Source organism: Saccopteryx leptura, chromosome 2 (genome assembly GCF_036850995.1).
Source record: "Saccopteryx leptura isolate mSacLep1 chromosome 2, mSacLep1_pri_phased_curated, whole genome shotgun sequence".
Classification (NCBI taxonomy): Eukaryota; Metazoa; Chordata; class Mammalia; order Chiroptera; family Emballonuridae; genus Saccopteryx; species Saccopteryx leptura.
Window position 1 is genome coordinate 97,223,831 of NC_089504.1, and position 13,221 is coordinate 97,237,051.

Genomic DNA, 13,221 nt, shown 5'->3' on the forward strand with positions numbered 1-13,221 from the left:
CAAAATATTTACTTTTAAAAGTTAAAATGGAAAGCACAAAGACGTATATATAATTTTTTAAAAGTTTGTTTCATTGACTTTGGAGAGAGAGGTAGAGAAAGGAACATTGATCTGCTCCTGTATGTGCCCCGGCTGGTGATTGAACTGGCCACCTCTGTGTTTCAAGATGATGCCCTAACCAACTAAGCTATCCAGCCAGGGTAGGATATATATATATATATATATATATATATATTTTTTTTTTTTTTTTTTTTTTAACAGAGAGAGGGACAGGTAGGGACAGACAGACAGGAAGGGAGAGAGATGAGAAGAATCACTTCTTTGTTGTGGCTACTTAGTTCTTCATTGATTGCTTTCTCATATGTGCCTTGCTAAGGGGCCACAGCAGGGTGAGTGACCTCTTGCTCAAGCTAGTAACGTTGGACTCAACCCAGTGACCTTTGGGCTCAAGCCAGCAACCATGGAGTCATGTCTATGATCCCACACTCAAGCCAGTGACCTTGCACTCAAGCTGCTGAGCCTGTGCTCATCGGGATGAACCCGCACTCAAGCCAGTGACTTTGGGGTTTCAAACATGGGTCCTTCGTGTCCCAGTCCGACGCTCCATCCACTATGCCACTACGCCACTACCTGGTCAGGCACATATGAGAAAGCAATCAATGAACAACTAAGGTGTCGCAATGAAAAACTAATGATTGATGCTTCTCATCTCTCTCCGTTCCTGTCTGTCTGTCCCTATCTATCCCTCTCTCTGACTCTCTCTCTGTCTCTGTAAAAAAAAAAAAAAAAAAAGTCAATGAGAGCCTGACCAGGCAGTGGCGCAGTAGATAGAATGTCAGACTGGGACGCAGAGGACCCAGATTTGAGACCCCAAGGTCACCAGCTTGAGCGCAGGCTCATCAGGCTCACCAGCTTGAGCCCAAGGTCACTGGTTTGAGCAAGGGGTCACTCGGTCTGCTGTAGCCCCCCATTCAAGGCACATATGAAAAATCAATTAATGAACAACTAAGGAACCGCAACGAAGAATTGATGTTTCTCATCTCTCTCCCTTCCTGTCTGTTCCTCTCTCTGATTCTCTCTGTCTCTGCCACAAAAAAATAAAAAAATTAAACGTAAATGAGAGTCATGTCAGAAAAATGATGCATAACGTGTCCCCTTGGTCTCTCCCCTTGAAGTTTTAACAATTTGAATAGCTGTAATTAAACAGAGGATATTCTGTTCAGTGTGCAAACACATCTGTAAAATCCAAACACTGAAATGCATAAAGGTAGGCAAAACAAGGACAAGGAAAGGAAAAAGAGCTGAGACGGTGACACAGAGCTCAATGCGGATCTTAGGAGAGGTGAGGAGGAAGGTTGCTGCTGGCACTCCCTTCTGCTGGGAGAAGACAAATGCAGTGAGCATTGTTGTGGGAGTGGTCAGGGGGCACAGCTAAACCCAGTGACCTGGACAGAGAAAGAGCACAGGAGTGCCACTGAGGTTGTCTAATAACCACCATCTCCAGAGAGAAAAACAAAGCCAAAGAATCTGGCTGCCTCCCCTCACCCTTCCAAAGGGCACAGTGGGTCCCATAAAACCAAGTAGTAGGGAGTGTCAGGTTGCAGAGCACATTATCTACAAATGTGAGATCTTAAACTACAGAAACATTGTTTCCCTATGTGACTTATCCCAGGGCCAAGTGAAGATACAGAGGAGAGATCCCAGAAATCCATCAGTCACCATTACTAGGAGAAAAAAGCAACAAAGCACAGCTAGCCATACCCCAGCTAACCCTACCTTCACCCATCAGGGCTGCACCCCGAGCACTGTCTGGCTACAGAGGACATCACTGGAATTTAACAGATTTGGAGCCTCATCACCTAGCACACTCCCCACAAGGTCAGTCCCCTAAGTCTGTGGCAACCAGCACACAAAGGAGATGCCCACCTACCCAAGGAAAACAGGACTTTTTCTATCATCACAGAGAGATCTGAAAAGTTAGAACAGTGCCAGAGAACTATAAAACTTGTGTTTCAGTGTTATCTACTGGAAAACAACAAAAAGATTTCTTACCAATCTACTAGAAAAGTGACACTCACACATAGGTGCCTAAATAGAGAAGAAAATCTTTAAATACCATGAATAACTAAGGTAACAGGGCAGCTCAAAAAGAAAACAAAAAATTTTCAGATTAATACAAAGACATGGAAATATATGAGTTAAGTGACAGAAAATTCAAGATTGCAGTTCTGAAGAGCTCAAGTTACAAAAAAACACAGAGAGGCAATTTAATACACACAGAAATAAAATCAATAAACAAAATGAGAACTTTTCTAAAGATATCAAAACTACAAAAAAACAAATAGAAATTCTGGAGATGAAGAAATCAATAAAAGAATAAACTAACAAGTTTAGGAAATAAAGCTGACCAAATGGATGAAAAACTCAGTAATATCAAGCTAGAGATCTAGAAAGGACACAGAGGGAAGCAGAAACTTAAGCATTAAAAAATGAAAGGACTGCCTGACCAGGTGGTGGCACAGTGGACAGAGCGTTGGACTGGGACATGGAGGACCCAAGTTCAAAATCCCAAGGTCACCAACTTGAGCGTGGGGTTCATCTGGTTTGAGTAAAGCTCACCAGCTTGAGCCCAAGGTTGCTGGCTTGAGCAAGGGGTTACTCGGTCTGCTGTAGCCCCATGGTCAAGATATATATGAGAAAGAAATCAATCGTTGCACCTAAAGTGCTGCAATGAAGAGTTGATGCTTCTCCTCTTTCTCCCTTCCTGTCTGTCTGTCTGTCCTTATTTATCCCTCTCTCTGACTCTCTCTCTGTCTGTCAAAAAACTTTTTAAAAAATGAAAGGACTCGCTTGACCAGGCAGTGGTACAGTGGATAGAGCATCAGACTGGGATGCAGAGGACCCAAGTTCAAAACCCTGAGGTCGCCGGCTTGAGTGCAGGCTCACCAGCTTGAGTGCATGGTCGCTGGCTTGGGTGTGGGATCATAGACATGACTCCATGGTCACTGGCTTGAGCCCAAAGGACGCTGGCATGAAGCCCAAGGTCACTGGCTTAAGCAAGGAGTCACTCACTCTGCTGTAGCCCCCTGGTCAAGGCACATTTGAGAACGCAATCAATGAACAACTAAGAAGCCACAACAAAGAATTGCTGCTTTTCATCTCTCTCCCTTTCTATCTGTCTGTCCATATCTATCCTTCTCTCTGTCTTTCTCTCTGTCTCTGTCACACAAAAAAATGATAGGACTCTAGAAAAACTATCTGACTCTATTAGAAAGAATAAAATAAGAATAATAGGCACATCAGAAGAAGAGAGAAAGAAGGGAATTGAAAGCTCATAAGAGCAAACATTGACAAGAACTTCGCAAACATAATGAAGGAGCTAAAACCTTGAATCCAAGAAGCCAACATAAATACCTAATTATCTTAATCCAAAAATAAAAATTTATTTATTTATTTATTTATTTATATTTTTTTACAGGAACAGAGAGAGAGTCAGAGAGAGGGATAGATAGGGACAGACAGGAATGGAGAGAGATGAGAAGCATCAATCATCAGTTTTTCACTGTGACACCTTAGTTGTTCATTGATTGCTTTCTCATATGTGCCTTGACCGCGGGCCTTCAGCAGACCGAGTAACCCCTTGCTCAAGCCAGCGACCTTGAGTCCAAGCTGGCAAGCTTTTTGCTCAAGCCAGGTGAGCCCGCGCTCAAACTGGCGACCTCGGAGTCTCAAACCTGGGTCCTCGGCATCCCAGTCTGATGCTCTATCCACTGCACCACTGCCTAGTCAGGCAAAATAAAAAATTATTTAAAAGAAAAACAAGCAAATATAATATTTTTGGTTCTGATGCCACATGCATTAAAAAAGACCCAGTGGTTACAGCCCAGCATGTGGATATCCCAGATTTGATTCCAGGTCAGGGCACACAGGAGAAGCAACCATAGCTTCTTCACCCTTCCCTCTCTCACTTTTCTCTCTCTCTTCCCCTCTTGCAGACATGGCTCGGTTGGAGTGAGTTGGCCCCTGGCGCTGAGTATAGCTCCGTGGCCTCAGCCTCAGGCACTACGAAGAGCTTGGTTGCTGAGCAATGGAGCAATGCCCCAGATGGGCAGAGCATTGCAGGGTAGATCCTGGTCGGGGTGCTAGTGGGAGTGTCTCTGCCTCCCTCCTTTCATGTAATAATTATAAAAAGAGACCCAATGGGTATCCTACACTGCCATCTCTGTCTGGCTAAACAGAGGTGCCCTTTCACACTCCAGTCAAGTGGTGTGGAAAAAAACAAAGTGGGAGTTGAGACATTTCTCCATACATAGCTATGATTAAAGAAAAAAATAGATTAACATCACTCATTAGTATACTATAAAAATCCTCAATAAAATATTAGCAATACAAGTATATTTTATAAAGTATATGCCATGACCAAGTGAGATTTATTTAAAGGTTGGCTCAGTATTTAATAATCAATCAGCCTGTCTAGGTGGTGGCACAGTGGATACAGTGTCAGACTGGAACACGGAGGACCCAGGTTTGAAATCCTGAGTTCACTGGCTTGAGCACGGGCCCATCTGGTCTGAGCAGGCTCACCAACTTGAGCCCAAGGTCGCTGGCTTGAGCAACGGGACACTCAGTCTGCTGTAGCCCCTCTGTCACGGCATATGTGAAAAAGCAATCAATGAACAACTAAGGTGTCTCCACAAAGAATTGATGCTTCTCATCTCTCTCCCTTCCTGTCTGTCTGTCCCTATCTGTCTCTCTCTCTCTCTGTCACAAAAAATAATAATAATCAATGTAATCTACCATAGCAATGGGCTAAAGAAGTAAAATCACATGGCTATGTCAATTAATACAGAATAAGCATTTGATAAAATTCAACAACTGTTCATGATAAAACCTCATAACTAACCTTTACAACATAACCCTTGGACAAGCAGCACTGACATCACATTGCAATCCCAGCCCTACTAAATGAGAATCTTAAGTGTTTAAAAATCTGCTTTATAAAACAATATAAAACCTGTTAGCCCACTTCTAACAGGGTTGTAGAAGACATTGTTTTGTCTCCATCCATCTGAAGATCTATCAAAAATATTCTTAAACATCAAGGACCAGGAAATCTTTACTACAGATTAAATAAACTACTTGTCAACAATGTACATCATGTGTCTCATTTCCACTGTTGCTATGTCCTTCAGAAAGGTCAGAGGCAGTTTTACAGTTCAAAGTTCATACCTATGTGAAACCACATTATTTGTATGCATCTATAATCTAAGTTTGACTTGGTATGTATAGACTCTTTTTTTATCTTTATTTTTTTATCTTGGTTTTTATTTATTTGTACTTGCCCATATTACTGTATGGGTTATTAGATGCCTTATAAAATCCACCAGAAAATAAGAAAAGCAACAAATAAATATAAGAACAATTAAGAACTTACCAGAAACTTGGTCATTTCTGGCTCTTCTAGGAAAGGGCAGAGAGCTGAGAAAACAGGTGGACAGAACAAGAGATGAGAGAAGACAGTATGCCAATGTCACACATAAACACATGCGCCAGTTAGTGTTCATGCACTTGACCCAAAAAGCTATTTCTAGAACTATTTCATATCATGTCTTGGCCTCTGGCTAAGATCAAGCATAAAAAATCATTCTGGCCTGACCTGTGGTGGCGCAGTGGATAAAGCATTCACCTGGAATGCTGAAGTTGCCGGTTCAAAACCCTAGGCTTACCCAGTCAAGGCACATATGGGAGTTGATGCTTCCTGCTCCTCCCCCCTTCTCTCTCTCTGTCTTTCTTCTCTAAAATGAATAAATAAATTTTTTAAAAATCATTCTGTTTTGCACAAAATATACATATGGCAGCTTTACCACAGCATGGCTAATGGCAACAACAACAAAAAAGGCTAGAAACACCTTGATAACCAATAATTGCGGACTGCTTAAATACTTTATAGAATATCCAAAGAGCATGATATCATGTAAAATTAAACTACTATAGAAAAGTATGTTACAATGTCAGTTAAAAATACAAGATGTACCTAATTGTATGATTCCTTTGTCACTGAACAATATGCGTGTACGTACATATGCATACATATATGCACACACATGCATTAATGTATTTATGTACATACATAAAGAAAATATTCTGAAAGGAATACACTAAGAATTTAAGATATAATATTTTAGTAACAGTAAAATAGTAGGTATTGATGTTTATATTCTTATATATGAGAAAACAAGTAACTTTTCAAGGATATGATTTTGCTCTAAGCTTCTGTGACCATCCAAACCCAAGTAGTAAGACATTCCAAAGGAAAGACCAAAATAAAAGCTTTATAGCTATTTCACTGTTCTTTGTTTACATTTCTTAAACTGAAACTTTTTTTTTCTTCGAGTGAGAGGAGGGGAGGCAGAGACAGACTCACGCATGTGCCCTGACTGGGATCCACCCGGCATGCCCACTAGGGGGCGATGCTCTGCCCCTCTGGAGCATTGCTCCATTGCTCAGCAACCAAGCTCTTCTTAGTCCCTCAGGCGGAGGCCACGGAGCCATCCTCAGTGCCCTGCATCAACTCACTCCAATCGAGACAAGGCTATGGGAGGGGGGAAGAGAGACAGAGAGAGAGGGAGAAAGAAGGGGCAAGGAAGAGGTGGAAAAGCAGATGGGCATCTCTCCTATGTGCCCTCACCAGGAATCGAATCTGGGACATCCACATGGCTGGCCAATGCTCTATCATTGAGCCAACCAGCGAGGGCCCAAATGAAACTTTAAGTGGAAACTTTATTTTGGTTACAAAGTAGTAATTTAATTTGGTTCTAGTTAATAACAAACTTTAAGACCTGAGCCAGGTCACTTACTGACTAAGGCCATTTTTCTCCAATTAAAAAAAAATTTTTTTATTGATTGATTTTAGCGAGAGTGGGGGGGGGGGGGAGAGACAGGAACATCAATCTGTTCCTGTGTGTGCCCTCACAGGAGATCGAACTGGCAACCTTTGTGATTCAGGACGATGCTCTGACTAACCGAACCATCTGGCCAGGGTACTTTCCAATTTTTTAAATACTTTCCTATCATAAAGAGTTGAATGATTAGTACAAAAAACACACATAACATCTCCACCTAATTTTAACAATTAGTATTTTGTCTTATTTGCATAATCTTTTTCTGCACACAAAATAATTTATTTATTTTTTAGCTAGAGAGACAGTGAGAGAGACAGATGGAGATAGACAGGAAGGGAGAGAGATGAGAAGCATCAATTCTTTGTAGTGGCACCTTAGTTGTTCATTGATTGCTTTCTCACATGTGCCTTGACTGAAGGGCTTCAGCTGAACTAGTGACCCCTTTGCTCAAGCCAGCGACCTTGGACTCAACCCATTGATCTTGGGGCTCAAGCCCACAACCGTGGGGTCTTGTCTATGATCCCGTGCTCAAGCCAGTGACCATGGGGTTTTGAACCTGGGTCTTCTGCGTCCCAGGTCGACGACTGCGCCACTGCCTGGTCAGGCAAAATAAATTTTTCTTTGCTAAGCCATTTAAAAAATTGCAGATGTCATGACATATAACATAAATCTTCTAAAAGATTATGATCATGCCTGAGAAAATTAATAGTAATCCGCTATCATCTTAACATTCAGCTTATATTCAATATTCCCTTATTACCCCAGAAACACATTTTTATTGCTGTTTCATTTGGAAGCTGTTTCCAATTAAGGCTCACACATTGACTACTGTGTCCCTTGAACCCTAGCCCTGTTCTCTCCAATATTTTTTCATAATGGACTTTTAAAATTTATATTTGCTTTGAACTTCTATATTAGATGTAGTCCTAGTAAATCAATTTCAAGATGGCTGCAGAATAGCCAGCAGCTATACTCACCTGCTCCTGGTGTCAAACTGTATTTACAGCAAAAATATAGAGCAATCAACCTGAATAACCAATGAGGGCAAGCTGAACTAAAAGACTATATCCCAGGGTCGAGCACCCCTACTGTTAACCAGCCTGGGGAGTACACAGCCTGGTCCTCCAACGAGGGGCAATACCACTCTGTTGTGCTTGGGCCCTGCAGAATGGTCTGCTGGATGCACCCAGCAGAGATCTTTGGGGGGCTCATTTTTCTGGAGAAGCTCTCAATTTAGATTCAGACAGTGAAGGAACTGTGTAGCTTTGGAAAGGGGGCCATTCTTCCCCACCTCGAGCACACAGCTGGTGCATAAGCCCCCACACCTGCTGAATCATTTGGCCTGCCCTGCCACTCTGTGACCCCACCCTGCTGAGTTCAATTATACGGGTACATCAGAATGCCGCACAAAGCTGGGACTTTAGGCCTGTGGCTGGTTAGCTCAGTCGGTTAGAGTGTCTAGTCAGGGTACACACAGAAGCACACAATGAATGAAAGACTGAGTGCGGCCCTGGCCGGTTGGCTCAGCGGTAGAGTGTCGGCCTGGCGTGCAGGGGACCCGGGTTCGATTCCCGGCCAGGGCACATAGGAGAAGCGCCCATTTGCTTCTCCACCCCCCCCCCTTCCTCTCTGTCTCTCTCTTCCCCTCCCGCAGCCAAGGCTCCATTGGAGCAAAGATGGCCCGGGCGCTGGGGATGGCTCTTTGGCCTCTGCCCCAGGCGCTAGAGTGACTCTGGTCTCAGCAGAGCATCGCCCCCTGGTGGGCAGAGCATCGCCCCTGGTGGGCATGCCAGGTGGATCCCGGTCGGGCGCATGCAGGAGTCTGTCTGACTGTCTCTCCCCGTGTCCAGCTTCAGAAAAAAAAAATACAAAAAAAAAAAAAAAAAAAGAAAGAAAGACTGAGTGGAACAATAAATGAATGCTTCCCTTCCCCCTCCCCACTATCTCCGTTCTTCTCTCTGTCTCTCTAAAAATCAATCAATAAATAAAGGATTAAGTTCTTGCTGGATAGCTCGGTGGGTCGGTGAGTTGGAGCATTGTCCCAAAGGCCAGAGGTTGCCAGTTCAATCCCTGGTCAGGGCACATACAGAAACAGCTCAATGTTCTTGTCTCTCTGTCATTCTTTTCCTGCCTCTCTCTCTTTAAAAAGGAAGGGAGGGAGGGAGGGAGGGAAGGAGCTGTGATTTTAGATTCGTCCCAGGAAGGCTTTTGTCCAAAAATCAGATACATGGGTGCTGAGTGTGTGGCTACGCTGTGGGGGAAGGGCACTCCTATCTTTCCTGCAAGCTCAGCCATGCCATAGAGAAAAGGGGAGGAAGTGCCCACTGCCCTCCTACAAGCTTCCTGGTAACACCCCCAACAGGAGACTGGACTGCCACTCCCAAGTCCTGGTGACCCTGTCCAGCTGAGCTCAGTTCCGCAGGGGGGATAGAAGCTGTGACATTCAGAGTGTCTCCCTTGAAGGTTATTATCTGGAACCAGAACAAAGTGCTTGGCACCCTACTGTGGGCTTGGCCAGCACCATTCCTAATGGGAGACCCTTGATCTGGCACCCTGAGCCCCAGTATTCCCCCCTGCTGAGCTTGCTCCTACAAAGGAAATGGATGACTGCACCCAACCTGTACCTGCTGCATGATACTCATGGGAGCTTGAGCCCAAGGTCGCTGGCTTGAGCAAGGGGTCACTGGCTTGGCCGGAGCCCCGCAGTCAAGACACATATGAGAAAGCAATCAATGAACAACTAAAGTGCTGCAACAAGTTAATGCTTTTCATCTTTCCCCCTTCCTATCTGTCTCTGCCTGCCTGCCACCACCCCACTAAAAACAAACAAATAAAACATACACACACACACACAGACATGGAGGCTAAATAACATGTTACTAAACAATGAATGGGTTAACAATAAGATCAAGGAAAAAGACCAAAAAATTCCTTTAAATAAATGAAAATGGGAAAACAACCACCCAAAATCTATAGGACACAGCAAAAGCAGAAAGAGGGAAATTTATAGCATTACAGGTCAATCATAAGAAACAAGAACAAGTTAAAATAAACAACACAACTTTACATTTAAAATACCTAAAGAAAAAAACAACAAACATAGTCCAAAGTGAGTGTGCTCTCTTTCTAAAATCAATCAAGCAATCAATATAGGACAATGTTGATGATGTAATTAGGAGTCCTTTAAAAGGAAAATTAATAATATCCTATGAAAATAATATTTCTGATTATATCAGGAAAAGAACAGAAGTTATTAGGGGTGTAGAATGAAAACGATGAACAGAAATTCCATCAACCCAATGTAAGTATGAAAAAGAAAAGGAAAGATGGGGAATAATAATTCAAAATAAATAATAAATATTAAAATGGGAAGTAGAAAATCAGATAAATTGTCCCTGGCCAGCTAACTCAGTGGTAGAGCATCAGCCTGGCATGTGGATGTCCCGAGTTCAATTCCCGGTCAGGACACACAGGAGAAGTGACCATCTGCTTCTCCACCCCTCCCTCCCTCTCCCTCTCTCTCTCTCTCTCTCTCTCCCTGCTCTTCTCTCTCTCTCTCTCTCTCTCTCTCTTTCTCTTCCTCTACAGCCTTGGCTGGATTGGTTTGAGCAAGTCAGCATGAGGTGCTGAGGATGACTCTGGAATGCTGAAGAAGGCTCCTGGGAGCCTCCACCTCAGATACTAAAATTATCTTTGTTGTGAGCATGGCCCCAGATGGGGACTGGCGGGTGGATCCCAGTGGGGGCGTGTGCAGGAGTCTATCTCACCTCCTCTCACTTGGAAAAGAAGAAAAAAAAATCAGGTAAATCATTACTACACTAAACTAAATAAAATGCTTCTATTGACAAATAGAACTATAGATTGGATCTGAAAAAAAGCCAAAAAGTATCTATTTTTTACAAATAGTTAAACAGTAAGACAATACAAATATAAAATAAAGCCCTGGTCAAAGATACACCATTCAAATGCAATAAATGGATGTCAGGCTAGTAATGTAAATCAAAGTGAAATTCAGGTTAAAGGGGTTTTTGTTTAAGAGGAAACCTGGCCCTGGCCGGTTGGCTCAGTGGTAGAGCGTCGGCCTGGCGTGCGGGGGACCTGGGTTCGATTCCCGACCAGGGCACATAGGAGAAGCGCCCATTTGCTTCTCCACCCCCCCCCTCCTTCCTCTCTGTCTCTCTCTTCCCCTCCTGCAGCCAAGGCTCCATTGGAGCAAAGATAGATGGCCCGGGAGCTGGAGATGGCCCCTCGGCCTCTGCCCCAGGCGCTAGAGTGGCTCTGGTCACGGCAGAGCGACGCCCCCGGAGGGGCAGAGCATCACCCCCTGGTGGGCAGAGCATGGCCCCTGGTGGGCGTGTCGGGTGGATCCCGGTCGGGCGCATGCGGGAGTCTGTCTGACTGTCTCTCCCCGTTTCCAGCTTCAGAAAAATACAAAAGAAAATAAAAATAAAAAAATAATAAAAGAGGAAACCTGTAATAATCATATCCAGCCTGACCAGGCGGTGGCGCAGTGAATGGTGCGTCGGACTGGGATGCAGAGGACCCAGGTTCAAGACCCCGAGGTCGCCAGCTTGAGTGTTGGCATATCTGGTTTGAGCAAGAGCCCACCACCTTGAACCCAATGTCACTGGCTCCAGCAAGGGGTTGCTCGGTCTGCTGGAGGCCCATAGTCAAGGCACATATGAGAGAGCAATCAATGAACAGCTAAGGTGTTGCAAAGCACAATGAAAAACTAATGATTAATGCTTCTCATCTCTCTCCATTTCCTGTCTGTCTGTCCCTGTCTATCCCTCTCTCTGACTCACTCTCTGTCTCTGTAAAAAATAAATAAAATAAGTGGAAAGAAAAAACAAAATCTATCAATTATTGGATGCATGTATACATCTCCTCCCCCCCCACACACAAATAAAACTAGCATAAAAGGAACATAGGACTACAAAGTGAACTATTCGTGAGGTTATTATTATATTTCTTTCAGAATGTGATGGCTCAAGTAGATCAAATATAGGAAAGAGATTTGAAAAAGACAAACTATACTTGATATACATAAAGAGAACTTTGCACCATACAAACTGAAAATATACTAAATATACTCCTTCTCTTATTGCAATTGATAACTTCATTGTGTCACTTGCCTTCAAAGAAAAATCTTAGTAAGTTTTTAAAAGTTGAAACATTGCAGGCAACTTTTATGACAGCACAATAAAATTAAATAATTAAAACATCGTAATAATTTGGAAATTCAAAAACTCTCCTAAACACTCAGAATCAAAGTGGAACATCAAATTGAAATTATACATTTCATAGATAAAGATGTATTTATTAGGAAAAAAAACCTTTATACCTCTAAAGGTATCCAGTGTAAAAATGGAAAAATAAAGGGTTGGATCACAATTTAAATCGAAAGGAGAAAAAACATTAGATTAATACAAAAGAGGAGGGGGTATAAACACTACAATACTTCAAGATGGTGAGCAAAATAAACCTCTAGATGCCTACTAAAAAAGAAAAGGATACATAAATATTATATTTATATAATGAATAAGAAAATAGCTCCCAACGTAGACGGGAAGGGATCAAAATAAAGTAAATGGAAACTTATATGCAATGCCATGATAATAAACCAGAAATAAAACAAGCAGGTAAGCCCAGGGAGGAAATTAATTAAGATCTAGCAGCGCGCAGCCCTCAGATGCCTGTGGGCTCAGCACCCCAGGTACCTTTCCCGGGACCCACCCCAGCCCCTGCCCCGCGGACCTGCCACCATCACTCTCACCCACCCCATCACCCCATCATTCCACCCACTGACCCCCCCACCTCACACCGGCTGCTCATCGCGGACAACCAAGGATGCTGTTCACCAGCTCCGGATGCTGCCGTCCCTGCACTCACCTGCGCCTCATCTACAACCTCGCTAGGCAGCGGTCATTTGCCTCAGGCGGTGAATTAAATCACTAGACATTGAAACGGGACCTAATCTCTTCCGTAGGTGCAGCCCGGTCGCTCCGCGAGTCCTCGCGGCGCCGCGTGGGCGCGCATGCTCAGTCGGCAGCGGCTCCTTGGGTAAAGACTGCCAGGACTCAACATGGCGCTGTGCTAAGACCTGCCCTGTGGGTGCCCTGTGTGTGTGGCGTGGTGGAGTGATGCGAGGACAGCACAGCTGAGAGTTGTCGGGAGAACAGGCCACGCAGAGATGCTGAAACAACCAGAGTTCACTGCGAGCCATAACTAGCGGGCTCTAACCAGCAAATGGAAAACACCAGAACATGCATTTACTAAAGTGTACCATAAACTGAAGCATCAAGCAGACCAAACTTAA

General features: G+C 43.7%; 1 protein-coding gene across 4 annotated transcripts in view; it reads right to left on the reverse strand.

The window, feature by feature from the left end:
* Window positions 1-12,924, reverse strand: part of ZNF484 (zinc finger protein 484) — a 49,538-nt gene extending 36,614 nt beyond the window's left edge. For 3 of the 4 annotated variants that reach the window (XM_066368358.1, XM_066368359.1, XM_066368357.1), the window contains exon 1: window positions 5,435-5,465. In XM_066368358.1, coding sequence (XP_066224455.1) covers window positions 5,435-5,449 — 15 coding nt within the window. In that variant the 5' untranslated portion in view covers window positions 5,450-5,465. Of the gene's footprint in view, window positions 1-5,434; window positions 5,466-12,794 lie in introns of those variants that run through there. The other variant, XM_066368360.1, reaches the window with a different exon arrangement.
* Window positions 12,925-13,221: the final 297 nt, after the last annotated feature.